This window comes from Cervus canadensis, chromosome 26 (genome assembly GCF_019320065.1).
Source record: "Cervus canadensis isolate Bull #8, Minnesota chromosome 26, ASM1932006v1, whole genome shotgun sequence".
Lineage (NCBI taxonomy): Eukaryota > Metazoa > Chordata > Mammalia > Artiodactyla > Cervidae > Cervus > Cervus canadensis.
In genome coordinates this window covers 35,846,411-35,862,202 of record NC_057411.1, presented here as the reverse complement: position 1 = coordinate 35,862,202, position 15,792 = coordinate 35,846,411, and the positions used below count along the sequence as shown (strand labels likewise).

The window sequence follows — 15,792 nt, the reverse complement described above, 5'->3', positions numbered from 1 at the left end:
AAACCAACCAAACAAGTGACTGATGATGACATAATGGGCATGGAAGGAATGCTGTCCCAGAGGGCATAGCCCTGCGATGATCTTTTACCCTTGAGCTGCTAAGGGAGCTTGCCAGCATTCCTAAGGGTCTCCTCAAAGTCCAGTCCCTTAAACCTCTGAGGCTGGTGGCACGTCCCTTATTCTCTGGACACTTCTACTGGTAGATTAATGGAGGAAACAAAATCTTCAGTCTTGTGAAAAGCCAAGCTCAAAGTGACGGAGTGCCACATTCAGGGTCATATCCTGCTTTATGCCAGGAGTAAGAATGCTTTCTATAAAGAACTGGAACATCTCTAAGTGTGTATTCCACCTCAAGAAATTCTGTCACGATAAACAGAAAATGAGAACATTTGGACCAGACAGAAAAGTCAAACTACAAGAAATGACTGAAGAGTGAGTCAAAGTGATTAAAAGCTCAGAAGAACTCTTTAGTGACCAAAGTATCTTTTAAAATGAGTAGTAAGAGCTCTAATGCCCAGGGAAAATAGGCTCCAAGTAAAGACACTGGCATACCGCCCAAGGTGACAAGACATGAGAAAGAATGCGCTACTTCCATCCTGCACGGGAAGAATGGCCTCTGAGCTGTTGACTTCCCTTGGCTTCATCCTATAGGAGAATCTTAACTTTTTTTTTTAATTCTCTTTTGTCAAACAAATGGCTTGCCTTGGTTTATTAGCACTTTTCTTCACAGAATGAAACAAGGAATACAGCATTCCTTGTGGTCCTAGGTCAAAAACCACGTGACCCATACCCGTGTGGCCTCTGGCACTCTTCTGACACAAGATGGTCTTGAGTGTTACACTGCAGGCTGTCCATTCTGTTTTTAAATTAGCATTTCGGGGCCCAGTGGTCCAATGTGGGAAAAAAATCCATAACTACCTGGTTTTACCTCTCCTTTAGGTGCAGCCGATTTCAGTCAGAAATCAAACGCTTGAAAATCTCCTCCCCAGTCCGTGTCTGTCAGAACTGTTACTACAACTTACAGCACGAGAGGAGTTCAGAAGACGGGCCTCGGAATTGTTGAAGATTCAGCAAGCTGATTGGAGACCACGGTCTGGAGACCCCGCTTCCCGCCTCCCCCGTCACAGCTCGCAGCTCGGAAGGCATCGAAACAGTCTCCGTTTACACATCTCCGCGCGTCTGAAGTGTGGGATTCAGAGGGAACACTGACTGAACGGGTGTCAAGTACAGTCGTGGGGCAGACACTGCAGTGAGCAGCACAGGAATACGAGGTGGTTCCCAGGAGCAACATCTCAATATCCGACTCTCCCTTAACAATCGCTGTCTCCAAGAGAAAATCCTCACGTGTTAACTGTTCTGTTCTCGCGTCTCGTTTTTGTAGAGCTACTCATCCTCAATTGGAAAAATCAACGACTACAAAAAAAAAAAAAAAAAGGCTTTTAGAAAATGGTTGTAAATCTGACTTCTTTGCAAGTAACTGTGTATATTGTAAATAGGTACAAAGGCCTTTTTTTCTAAATAAGGACTTAACAGCCTGTAACATGAGACTTCCAACTAAACCACTAATTCAATGAAATGCTTATGGTTTGTCTGACATCCCTCACCAATTAATTATAAATATTTTTTTTTTAAATCCTCAAAGACATTATCTGTGGTCTTTTTTCCTTCCCCCTTGCAAGCCCAGCCCGTGTGCCCGATGTCCTTTCTCTCAAGTTGCCCACGGTATCTCCACTTAACCTAAGCTAGTAACCAAAACAATGTCATGTGGACCTTCTTTAGGAAACAGTGTGGGAGACTAGGAGTCTGGCCCTGAGATACCCTGGCAATCTTTGGGCATCTTGCACATGGCTACCCACCACCTCGGTGTTGTTCTGATGTCATAAGGCCCCACGTAGACTTCTCTTTGGACTGCCCTGTGGTCAAAGCATCCGTTCTTAGCACTGCGCCCTGGTGGTCGGGCAATCCACGCAGTGCAGGAAACAGCCCTGCCTCAACTAATGGAAATATATTTGCATGTAACCCAAATTAGCTTCTCTTGCATAGAACATAAGAAGTATGTGTCTTTGGTGACACTAATGTTCTACTATAGCTTATTTTCCAAAAAAGGGGTTAAAACAAAAGAAAAAAGTGTACAGAGTTAACATGTAAACCTTGATGTAAAACTGGATCATGTCAGAACTGCTTATAATTAACCTTTACCATTTAATGCCATCTACCTGAAAACAGTGAGATTTATACTGTATCAATGTCTATTTTTTTGTTTTTGCTATGAATATAATTACAGTATTTTAATATTTAGTTATTTAATTTGTTCTACTAGTTGGATACAGAACACACAAATCCAGGGAGACTAAAGCTGGTGGGGGCGAAGGGATAAGTTTCGTTTACAGAAAAAAAAAAAAGGCTTTGGTGGTGGGATTTTTTAAAATGTGTGTTATGTACATATATAAATATATATATAAAACAAATGAAACGATTAATCTAGATTTTAACATTTTCAGATATTTAGTGATAATATTATGAACAAATCTAAAAGCCCTGTGATTTGAAAAACATAGAAGCATTTATGGCCCAGGAAAGGAAGGACAGGCCTTCACACCTCTCGGAGTATCATACGAAGGACAGCGGCTTTGGCATTTCCGATTTTTCATCTTTAGGCCCTGGTGACAGGCACACTTATGCACTAAAATGCACATATATGCACATGCATTCATGCATAGGCATTGGTACAATAGTAACCTTGTACCTAATGGGCTGAAACCAGCTTAAGAACAAATTTGTTCTTCCTGATAACTAGGTCTCCAAGAGAAAAATATAAAGGCTGCTTTAGTGCCTTATGCTTACTAAATTTACACCTTTATTTACCTAGGTTTGAGCCTACTGTCTATTTATGATTACATATCAAAATTGAGGAAAACACTTCCATTTCTAAAAGTTCAAATATACTTATTAATAAAAGGATTATTGGCATTAATACTTTAACTTGAAGAAAAGTTGTGTTCTGTTTTCCTTCCTGTGTCTCCCTCTCCCCCATCTTCCTCCCTCCCCACCCCTGCCCCCAGCCTTCTTATTTCAATTCTCATAAATAACGCTGGGTGTTCAGCAGTTGCAGGACTTGTGGTCTCACCTAGCCGCGGGCTTTGCCCCTGTCCGGATCTAGAGATGAGTTGTAGCAGTGTTATTCTACACTTTTTAAAAGAGGCGTCCTCCTTGTGTCCACGAACCATGTTTACCCCAAACCCAACGGCAGAGATGTTCTTTAAAGACTTGAATATATGAATGTCTGTACGTAGTTACTTAAAGGTTATTCCTCTATGTAATATGAAGTTATATGAGATGAACACTTTTAAACTTTCCGACACAACTTCCATAACTAGAAGGTGGAAACCAAAACCCTCATGATAGTCTTTCCTCTGGCAGCTGGTGCTGTGGGCAACCGTTTTGTTCAGTGGGGTTTCTTTTCCTTTTTGCTTTTAATGCAGAAATCACAAATCACTCACACACCCAAGTACACTCACTCACATAAACTAATCGTGTCTCTGGATGTCTTTCTGTGTTCCACGTACATTGTTTACCAACATACATTCTCAGCATGTACATCCACCTTTGTGTGGTCCATGTTCTTTCTCTGAGAGTACCTCACAGGGCTTCTGCCTGATCTTTGTAGTGGTTTGTCCATCCATCCATTCATTCATCCGTGTTTTCTAACATTTGTGTGTAGTGTGGCATGGCAACGTCATGCTTTTGAAGAGGAGACTAGCTGCCCACAGCAGCCATCCGTCTGGATAATAGCAAAACACTCTAGATAAGTTATTTTGCACTTTCTTATGTATAAAGTTGGTAGAAACTTATTTTTGCTTTGTATCATTTAAATACATTTTGTTTGGGTAAATGAACTGTGTATAAAATATTTATGCCATTAAAACTGTTTTTAGAAAGTATTTTTAATTTCAGCAAGTTTGGTTACTTGTTGCATGACTATTAACCCAGCTGACTTTTTGTGTCAGTGCAATGTATATTTTTTTGTCCTGTTATTAACTTGTAAGCCCTAGTAATGGCCGATTATTTGTACAGCAACCAGAAGTAAATTGAAGATACTGGCTAAGACTGGATTGACTGTGGACTTTTGTACTATATTGCAGAATCCAATATCTGTTCTTTGGTGGTTATGTAAAAGGCCTGAAGAATTACTATCTTAGTGTGCAATCTGTGATAACTGAATGTTCATTGTATATCTGTCTCTGATGCAAAAAGGTAGAGTAACACAATTACAATACATGATTAAATGCAGTAGTCCAGATACTTTTTTTTTTTTTCATTTCAGATAAATACCTCCTATTTACCACCCCCAGGAAAAAAAGAAAAAGTTTTAACGCCAGCTCTTCAGAGAAGGAAAAACAAAATTGAGGTCCAATAAAACTTTTGTGTAGTTCTTTTCTAGTTGTGAATATATCTTTCAGAAGCACCTGCTTAAATTCTCTGCTTGCAGACGTGTTGGCTGCTGGGATCTGGCTCCAGTTCTAGTGCAGTCCACATTTTAAAACCAGGCTTTCCGCATCCTGAGTTTCCCAGTGATGCTGGACTCCCGGGGCTAACTGTGTGCACAGCCGCAGGCAGAGACAAGTGGCTCTTGGGAGACAGGACCTTCAGACTTGAGTGAACCTCTGGAAAAGTACTACATTTCATGGTTTCGGCTCCTTTTCCCTGAGCTTTTTCTCTTATCCATCATATTGTGAAATGTAAACAATGATAAATTATACCTCTATCTCCAGCCCCTGCTATAGTCACATCAGGAATATTCTGGTGTCCTGCCCTCTTTCCGGAAGCACGGCGCCCTCTGTCATCAGCTAGACTTTCCATTTCGGCCTTTGATCTGGAAGTGTTAGCAACTCACATCTGTTTTTATAGTTACTAGCTTATTTGGTTTGAAAACTGACTTCCCAGAAAGGGGGAATGTAGAAAACACTTAAGTTTATTTAGGCTGCTTTAATGTCTTCTTTCTAAATATACTAACAAAATTTCCATTTCATCTTAAGTATAAATAGTAGAGTCCTACTATTGAGGATATTGTGCTTATTACAAATTCCCCCCCCACCCCCCACCCAGTACAACTCCACTGTAGAGCCAGAAAATAAAGGAATGCTAAGAATTTCCAAGACAATAGATATTTCTTCAAAAATAGATCAGTGATAAGAGAAAACGAAGAGCAGTTCTCATTGTTTTAATGTAGTACCATTCATAATCCTAATGACTTCAAGAAGAGTTCCTGCAGGGACAGACTTGCAAAAGTTTTTTTCAGAGTTTAAAGGAAAATGTGCAAATGATCTTCAGGAAGTCCCATATCTGCCTTTTGATTCTCCAGTAAAATTTCCTCTTCACCCCTCATTTCAAGCCCATTTGGAGTGTTGAAGAAGCAGAGATGGAATTGCTTTAGCACTGGCTTAGACTTTCTTGCTTTAACAATATTATCATTTCCCCCTACACTTTGCAAAGTTCCTTTTTTATTTACATATTGTTCTTTTGACTTTTGCTAGAAGTGGCTCCAAGCTCAGCTACTGGACTCAGAGACAGCGCGGTGCTGGGGGAGCCTCGGCTCGGGCTTCGAAGACGGAGACTTCCAGAAGCCCGCGTTCAGTCCCTCTTGGCGCACCAGGTTTTCTTGTGTCAACAGTGACTGTGACCATGGGATGAGTCTAACGTAGGGCTTTTCCAACTCTTTGGTCTCAGACTATTTTGATCCTTAAAACTATCACATTTGTTTGTGTGAGCTGCCTCTATTAGTAGGCATGGTATTAGAGGTCAAAACTGAGATTTTAAAAGTATGTATATTAATTTACTTAGAAATAGCAATGATGAAACTATTATGTAGTAACATCAATTACATACCTCTATGAAAAGAAAAAAACTTTTCCAAACCACGAGAGAAAAAAAATAAGTAGCGACGGGAGTGGCTTTACAATTTTGCAAACCTGTTTCATGTCTGCCTTAATTGAACACAGGTGGATTCTCACATTTTCTTCTACGTTCAGTCTATCGTGATTCTTCATGTTGGTCGAAGCATGAGGGAAATCCAGCCTCACACAGGTATGTGGTTAAAAGGGGGTGGGGAGGGGTATTTTAATAGCCTTTTCAAGTCGTTGTTTCTAAATAACTTTTAAGTTTCTTAAAGACTGATTGCCATATGGTACTTGAAACTATCGAGTTAGCCAGAAGGTTTGGGCTTTTCTATAACATCGTTCAGAAAAACCCAAACAGACTTACTGGCCAACCCATTTTATCAGTGAACTTTTTATGCTTCATTACTTGAAAATCCATTAGTCTGTCTTGTACCTTGAATCGATCTTTTACCCACGTATAATTTTATAGCACTCATTGGCCATTTAGAGGGCTTCCCATTCCCAGGTGGCTCAGTGGTAAAGAATCGGCCTGCTAAGCAGGAGACTCAGACTCCATCCCTGGATCAGGACGATCCCCTGGAGAAGAAAATGGCAACTCCGTCCAGTATTCTTGCCTGGAAAATCCCATGGACCAGAGGAGCCTGGTGGGCTACAGTCTATGGGGTCGCAAGAGAGCCAGACACGACAAAGTGACTAAACAAAAACAACATTGGCCATTTAGAACTATTATCACCACTGCTACAGTGTGTGTAGATCTTCCAAGACGCATTTTGTTCTATAATATATCCCCCAAAATCATGTCATACATAATATCAAAACTTCTCTAGAAGTCTCAGGAAATTCTAAGTCAAGCTCACAATAGTGGATATCACAAGTTTTCCAAAGTCTTTAAGTCTTGCTTAAAACCTAGAATTTTATCATTGGCACCAGTCACTGTTGTTTCTTTGAAGCAGTAGGCTCACCTTGTTAATTTCAACAACGCTGCTGCCCAAGAACTGGGGTCTGTCTACTGCTCTTTCAGGGAGGAAAGATATGCCAGGAGAAAAGCCACAAGCCAGCCACAACTCGACAACAAGTGCTTCTCTTCAAGACGAACCTTGTACCTGATGTACCTGGCACCTTCTGGGTACCTCTCATTTTGTGTCACGTAACTTTAGGTTCAAGGTTTAATAAGAGTAGTAACGTCACCACTTCTCCAAGGACATTCTTAAGTGAAACAGATACTTTTACTGGGAGTGCTTAACAACGAAGACTATCACAAGTGGCAGTCTGGTGCTGCTGCCCAATTGCATGCTTGAATTCTAGCACTTTTACTCACTGTTGTTTCACATCTGAGTTCGGTACAAATATCAATGCCTTGAAAAAGGCAAACATTTCAGTATTACTATGAAAATAGTCTTCATCTTGCAGACCCCTTGAGAGGGGCTTCAGGACTCCCAGGGGTCTGGAACTCTGAATTGGAGAAGCACTGGTCCAAGGAGAAGACACATGAGGTGCTCCTCAATTTTAAAGCAGCCAGTCTGAAACTGACCTGGGAGCCAGGTTTCTAATCACAGACCCGGGGCTTTCAGTGGGGCTCCCTCTGCAGCCTGCCAAGGGCAAGCGAGGCCCCTCCACACTGGGCCGAGCGCGGGGCCAGGGCCCTCTGCCGGAAACTGCCTCCCCAGCGCCGAGCACACAGCCGGGAGTGCATCACTGCAGTGCTGGAGTTTCTAAGACGGCCTCTTTTTAGTCACATTCTTCTAGTCAAGGCTCCAAAATTTTGATCATGTAAAAACACTGTAATCCTTCCTATTGAGTATAGTTCTGCCTAAAATGGTGAGCTGGTCAGGAATTTGACAACTGAGGGTCAGTCTGAGGTTTAAGTTCTCATTCTGCCACTTACTGTGTGACATTAGGCCACTTCTCCACATATGAGCTTCCTCATAAGTCAGCTTTGTATTATGATACTTGAGAATTTGTTATAAAGATTAAACTGGGTAATACATATCTTTTCCAACGAGTCGGCTCTTCACAAACTTTGGCCACCTGATGCGAGGAGCTGACTCATTGAAAAAGACCCTGATGCTGGGAAAGGTTGAGGGCAGGAGGAAAAGGGGGCGACAGAGGATGAGATGGTTGGATGACATCACCGACTCAATGGATGTGAGTTTGAGCAAGCTCCAGGAGGTGGTGAAGGACAGTGAAGCTTGGCGTGCTGTGGTTCACGGGATCACAACTTACAGACTGAACAACAATATAGGCCATGTAGTGCTTGACCAGATGTTCTCAATATAGTATAGCATTAATTTAGAAATGGATTCCCAGGTGACTCAGTGGTAAAGAATCTGCTGGACGATGTAGGAGATGCAGATGTGGATTCAATTCCTGGGTTGGGAAGATCCCCTGGAGGAGAACTGGCAACCCACTCCAGTATTCCTCCCAGGAAAATCCCATGGACAGAGAAAATGGTTAGACTGCATCACCAACTCAAAGGACATGAATTTGAGCAAACTCCGGAAGATGGTGGACAGAGGAGTCTGGCGTGCTACAGTCCATGGGGTCGCAAAGAGTCCAACACAACTTAGTAACTGAAGAACAACAAAAAAAAATTAGAAATATGAATGTAAAAGGAGTGGTGCATTTTCTAAAGCTACTGACAGCAAGTTCATCTTCAGGCAGATTCACAGCAGGCAGAATGCCAGCTGGGGAAGGGCCCTTGGAAATCTTGCAGCCCAAACCTTCATTGAGCACCAAGAAGAAAGGGATTCAGAGAAACCTTTGACATTCCCAATGCCCTATTGCTTATTAAATCTAATTCCCTGCTCTGCCCCTAAACTTCCCAATTCCAAAGCCTGTGATCTTTACAAATGGCTTCCAGGTTCCATTTTCCATTTTCTCTTTTGTGGGGTGGGGGTAGGGTGGGTGTTGCAGGGCAGTGGTATTGACTACAGTGAAAATATACTTAGGATATTACTTCTATCATGCCCAGCTTTATCATAAAGATAATGGGCTGGAACTTCAACCTTGGCCTTCAACTATCACACTTCCTGCTCAACAAAGACAAAGGCAAGTTGCAAGCTGCATTCCAGAGCACAGAACTATTATTTATAGAAAAAAAATTGTGATTTTGCCCTCACGCACTGCTATACATTTCAAACAAAACCTGTACCCTAAAATCTTTTCTGTACATAAAAGCCAAGCCACCTGTTTGCAACCTGATTTGTTGCTGTTCAGTCACTAAGTCGTGTCCAACTCTGCCACCCCATAGACTGTGACCCACCAGGTTCCTCTGTCCTTCACTATCTCCCAGAGTTTGCTCAGATTCATGTCCATTGAGTTAGTGATTCTGTCTAGCCATCTCCTCCTCTGCCAACCCTCTCTTCCCCTTTTGCCTTCAGTCTTTTCCAGCAAGTCAGCTCTTCACATCAGATAGCTAAAGTATTGAAGCTTCAGCATCAGTCCTTTCAATGAATACTCAGGATTGATTTCCTTTCGGATTGACTAGTTTGATCTCCTTGCAGCCTAAGGGACTCTCAAGAGTCTTCTCCAGCACCACAGTTTGAAGGCACCAATTCTTCAGCGTTCAGCCTTCCTTATGGTCCAACTGATTGGGAAGAAATAAACCAGGGACCAAAGGTCAACCTAAGCAGCCCTGACTAAACTCAAGGGTCATCACAGTGTGACCCTGCAGGCCAATTCTGCCAAGAGAAAGAAACCAAGACCTACCCCAGCAGTGTGACCAAGTGTGATTGTGGTTCAAGTGTAGATCCATCCATGTAGATTTTTCCTTCTCCTAAGGTAGCAATCTCTAAGTCCATGATGATACATATTCCACTGGGCCTTGCAGATGATACCAAAATGACATAACCTCATCAAGAACTTTCTAGCCCATAAACGAGAGGCTTGCCTTCAAGTCGGTATAAGATCTATAGTTGAATTTTCAGTGAGTCTATTCCATTTCTGTTTCTAATTCAGTAAGAATGACACTCTCATCACAATTGGTTTTCTTAGCTCTTCAATCTTCATTTTCACATCATTCCATTATTCTCTCATTTCATCATTGATCCTTTATTGAACTCATATTTTCACTAAATTACATAATACAAAGCCTTCCCAGAAAAATTCTCTTCTTTAGGGTGGTTTTTCCTCCCCCGGCCCCCCAGACCGGGTTCTTGGTTGTGTGTGCCTGCTTTCCTGCCTGCCTTTGTTTTGTGATGTGATAGCACTGATTTGCATCTTCCTCCGTTTAAAGGTGGGTATTCCCACCCAGAGTTTGCACTTGCTGACGGACAGTGAGAGCATATCCACCCTTAGTTTGGGCACTGGCTGTGGGATTTCTGTACTTCTGCCTTGGCCACCACGGTCCATTCTTAGCCAGGCCAGCTCACTAAGATGCCGGATTCTGTCAGTCCTTCTTAAAACCTGCAGGGCTCCTCACCTCCTACCTCCGCCATTCTGCACACTTGCCAGGCTCTCCCCCCAACTGCCACGTCTGCCTTGAGGCTCCTAACCCATCTGTGCTCCACTTCCTCACTCCCCTGCCTCCTTCTCCTAAGGTAGCAATCTCTATGTCTCTATGACTCTATGAGTCATGTCTCAACTGTCACCTTCTAAGGCAGGCCTTCCCTGGCCTCCGGGCAGTACTAAGCTGACCCCTCAATGATGCCCATCAGACAGCAAGGAAGGGAGGCTGAACACATCGTGGGGCCCCCAGTTGTGGAGACAATTGACAGCCCTCCCCTGCTTCTCCCCAGGCCCAGAATACCTTCACCTGTAGATTTACCATTACAGATTCTCTAGTCATTTAACAACTTTATTGAGAATTAACATCCTGTAAAAATTCATCAAATAAGACTCTGAGTTTCGCACGTTTAGAGTTGTGCAGCTATCACTATCGTCTAGTTTTAGGATATTTGCATCACCCCTAAGGAAATCTCATGCCACTAGTCCCCATTCTCCTCCTTGTCCCCAACCCTGGCAGCCACTGACCTACTCACCGTCTGTAGAGTTGCCTGTTCTGGACATTTAGCTTAATGGAACTGTCAGTATGTGGTCTTTAGGGACCGTCCTATGTCAGTGAACATAATATTTTGGACTTTCATTCATATTGTATCATGTATCAGAACTTCCTTTTTATGGCCAAGTAGTTTAGTCCATTGTGTGGATATATCACCCTTTATTTATCCATTCACCACCAGATGGACATGTAGTTTGCATCCACTTTTTACTGTTGTAATGCTGTTGCAAACATTTGTGTTTGTATTGGGCATTTTCATTTTTCTTGAGTATATATATACCTAAGAGTGGAATTGCTGGATCATATGGTAACGCTTTAGCATGTTGAGGAACTGCCAAACTCTTTTCCAAAACAGTTCTACCATTTTACATTCCCGCCAGCAATGTGTCCAACCATTTTTTATTCTCAGGGAACAGCACCAGCAAACCCTCAGTCCCTTCTCTGTCACCTGTGAGCCCTCATTAAATGTCTCTTTGATTTAGAGACAGGCCACTTTCTAAGGTACTTTCAAGAAGGTCACTGGCTGGTACGAAAGCAGCTGAGAGGGACAGCCTGCATTAGAACCTGGGAACGGAAAGAGAATCAGATGGCTGCACTGTCATAGGCGGAGACTTCAGCCATCAGAAATGGACAGATGCAACAGACAGAAATTCAGTACAGACACAGCTGAACTTAAGAGCACCATCACTCAACTGGGTAAAATTGACATGCACAGACACCCAGTAACAACAGAATACACATTCTTCTCCAGGTCCCATGGAATTCACCAAAATAGACCATGTTCTGGGCCATAAAATATATCTAAATTAAAAAAAAAAAGAAATTATATAACGTCTGCTTTCAGACCACAAAGAATTAAACTAGAAATTCCAAAATATATGGAGCTTAAACACATGCATCAAAGAAGAAATCTCAGAAGAAATGTTAAAATATTTTGAGCTGAATGAAAATGCAACTCACCAAAATTTGTAAGTGAAAGGAACAGTTAGAAAGGGAGATTTATACCACTGAGTGCATAAGTTAGAAAAGAAGACAGACCAAAAATCAATAACCTAAAGAAGAGCAAATTAAATCCAAAGTAAGCATAACAAGAGAAACAGTGAGAGCAGAAATCAGTGAAGTTGAAAACAAGAAATTGGTACTAAAAAATCAGTGAAACCAAAAGCTGGTTCTTTGAAAATATCACTAAAAATCGATAGGCCTCTAGCCAATCCACCTCAAAAGAAAAAGATAGAAGGAGAGAGGACACTGATTACTGGTATTAGAAAATAAATAGAATCTATCACACAGATCCTGTGAAATTAAAAGGATAATAAAGGAACACTATGAACAACTCTATGCCCACAAATTTGCTAACCTAGATGAAACAGACCAATTCCTTGAAAGACACAATTTGTCAAAACTCATACAAGAAATTGTCTGAATAGGCCTCTATCAAAGAAATTATATCAACACCTAATAAACTTCCAAAACAGACAACACCAGGCCCAGGTGGATTCACTGGTAAATTCTATCAAAAAGGAAGAAATGATACCAATTGTCTACAATCTCCTTCAGAGGACAGAAGCAGAGGAAACACTTCCCAACTCGTTCTAGGCAAACAGCATTACCCTAATACCAAAAGCAGATAAAAACATTACAAGAAAACTGCAATCTCTCTAATGAACATAGGTGCAAAATCCTCAACAAAGTATTAGCAAATCAAATCCAACAATGCATAAAAAGAATTATATACCATAACCAAGGGAGAGATTTCAAGTGTTCAAGGCTGGTTCAACATTTAAAAATCAATGTAATCCATCACATTTAGCTGAAAAAGAAAAATGATACGATCATATCAAATGCAAAAAAAAAAAGCATTTGACAAAGTCCAACACTCATTCACTAAAAGCTCTCAGTAAACTAGGAATAGAGGGGAACCACCTCAACTTGATAAAGACTCTCTGCAAAAAAAATCTACAGTTAACAGATATTCAATGATGAGAAGCTTAAAGCTTTACCACTAAAATCAGCTACAAAGCAAGGCTTGCCATCACTCCTCAACATCATACTGGAAGTTCTCCCTAATGCAATAAGACAAGAAAATTAAGTATACAGCCGGGAAGAAAGACATAAAACTTTTTGTTGCCAGGTGACAGGGTTGTATATAGAAACCACCCCCCCAAAATGTGACCAAAAACTTCTAGAGTTAATAAGCATTTATAGAAAGTTTTCAGATTATAAAAATAAGTCACTTTCCTATATATCAGCAATGAACAAGTGAAATTTGAAATTAAAAACAATGCCATTTACATTATAATTCCCAAAAATGAAATACTTACACATAAATTTAAGAAAATGGGTATAAGATTTGTATGATGAGAACTGTAAAACTTTGATACAGACATACCTTAGAGATACTGTAGGTTCATTTCCACTCAATAAAGCAAATATCTCAAAGCAAGTCACCTGAATTTTTTGGCTTCTCAAGGCATATGTTATGTTTGCATTATACTGTGGTCTTTTAAGAGTGCAATAGCAGTATGTCTAAAAAATAATGTATATATCTCAACTTTAAAATATTGTTAAAAAATGTAACCATCACCTAGAGCCTTCAGTGAGTCATAACCGTTTTGCAGGTGGAGGGTCTTACCTCAGTGTTGATGCTAACTGATCAGGGTGTTAGTTGCTAAAGTTGGGGTGACTGTGGCAGTTTCTTAAAAACAACAATGAATTTTGCCACAACTATTTACTTTTGCTTTCACAAACGGTTTTTCTGTAGCATGCTATACTGCTTGATAGCATTTTACCCACAGTAGAACTACTTTCAAAATTAGAGTCAATCCTCTCAAATCCTGCTACTGCTTTATAAACTAAGTTTATCAATGTTTTAAGTCTTGTGTTGTTATTTCAACAACCTTCAGGGCTTCCCAGGTGGCTGGGACATATTTGTAAGTCATATATCTGATAAAGGGTTTGTATCTAGGATACATAATAATCTCCTACAACTTAGGAAAAACATCACATGTAAAAATGTGCAAAGACACGAATAGACCTCTTATCACAGAAGATATACAAATGGCCCATGAAAAGATGCTCAACACCATTAGTCATTGGGGAAATGCATAATAAAACCACCTTGAAACACCTCGGCACACCAGCCAGAATGGCCATCTTTAAAAAGACAACACCCAAAAAAAAGTGTGTATGACTTATTCACTTGGCTGTACAACTGAAACTAACAAAACAATGTAAATCAACTAGACTCCAATACAATTTCTGAAAAAAGACAATGCTGAGTTCTGGCGAGGATATGGGTAAATTGGAATACTTGTACTTGGAATATAAGATTGTACTTTGGACAGTTTGGCCATTTCTTTAAAAGTTAAACATAAACTTACGATATGACCCAGCAATTCCACCCTGGAAATCTGAAGTGAATGCAGACATGCCCACACAACACATGCCAACATTTTGCATAAGAACCAAAACATTGGAAATTACTGAAATAATCAACAGGTAAATGGGTCAGCATTTACAGTATTAATAAAAAGGAAAAAAGTACTGATATATGCAAAAATATTATGCCAGACATAGAACACTGCATAGTGTGTGAGTCTGTGTACATGCAGTGTCCAGAAAAGGCAAATTCTTAAAGACAGAAAGCAAACCAGTGGTTGCCTAAAGCTGGAGGTTGGAGTGAGGATTATGTGCAAATGGGCACCAGGGAACTTTCGGAATTGATGGAAATGTTCTCAAACCACAGGTGGTAATAGTTGCACAGTATTATGGTACATAAACTATATCTCAGTATTGGGGGGAGAAAGCAGAATTGCTAATGATACAAATGTGTCTACCTTACCTATACTTGTTGAAGCCTCTGGTTCCCTCACGAAGTTTTGAGATTTATTAAAACTGACCAAAAATATACTTAATAGATTATTCAAGACTGTTCTCCAAACTTACCCCTTTTCTAGGTCCCGTGTGAAGTATGAACATTGCACATGCTTGACTAGAAGACCAGCTGAATACACAGCAGAAAAGGAGGGTGTGAGAGCTGAAACCCCGAGTCCATACCCCGCTGTCCTGTAAGTCTCAGAGCAGTTTGAAATCTCATTCTTTTCCCAAGAGGACACCTTCAGGTGGGCTGTCCTTCAGTGAATCTCTCTGGGCGACAAGACTGCTGGTTTACCCACCATGTCCTCTGTACACATTAAAGGACCAGAGTATTCTGTCAGTTCCTTTTGGAAACTCACTTCGCCATCAACAGATAACATTCGACTCATCAGCCCGTACTGAAGGACTCTCCGTGTTATCCGATGTTTCAAGAATATTCTCCCCTTCTGGGTAGGAACAGGAAGACAATGGGATTAAGGTAAGACAGGCTTTTGATTTTGGTTAAATTGTCTAGATCTGCCTTTTATTTGCAGCCACTGCATGAAGATTCCCAAATACAGCCCCTCCTCAGGGAGTGAATTTTAAACTCTTAAGTTTCAGAGCTGGTAGGGAGAACTAGCTGTGGACTCTGCAGGGCAGACAGCTCGTCCATGGAGATCAGAATGATGGTGTCCATTCAAGGAGCACTTACATTGCTAAGTCACTCAGTCGTGGCCAACTCTGCACCCCTGTGGGTTGTAGCCCACCAGGCTCCTCTGTCCATGGGATTTTCCTGGCAAGAATACTAAAGTGGGTTGCCATGCCCTCCTCCAGGGGAATCTTCCCACTTACACTAAAACTACCTAAACCAGATGTGACCAGACATGTGGACACTGTTCTGTTCAGTCCCACCAAACAGTCACTTCCCAGCAGAGATGGGCAACAGGAGAGGAGCAGACAGGAAGAAGGAAGGACACCAAGGATCAGCTCCTTTATGCTGAACCCAGATCATAACATATTCATAGGAGTTTTCACTTAACC

The 15,792-nt window shown here is 41.2% G+C and overlaps 1 protein-coding gene across 6 annotated transcripts in view; it reads left to right on the top strand.

Annotated features, from left to right (window-relative positions):
• WDFY3 (WD repeat and FYVE domain containing 3) overlaps window positions 1-4,432 on the top strand; it is a 279,012-nt gene extending 274,580 nt beyond the window's left edge. For all 6 annotated transcript variants that reach the window (XM_043448026.1, XM_043448024.1, XM_043448022.1 and 3 more), the window contains one exon: window positions 940-4,432. In XM_043448026.1, coding sequence (XP_043303961.1) covers window positions 940-1,063 — 124 coding nt within the window. In that variant the 3' untranslated portion in view covers window positions 1,064-4,432. The remainder of the gene's footprint in view (window positions 1-939) is intronic.
• Window positions 4,433-15,792: the final 11,360 nt, after the last annotated feature.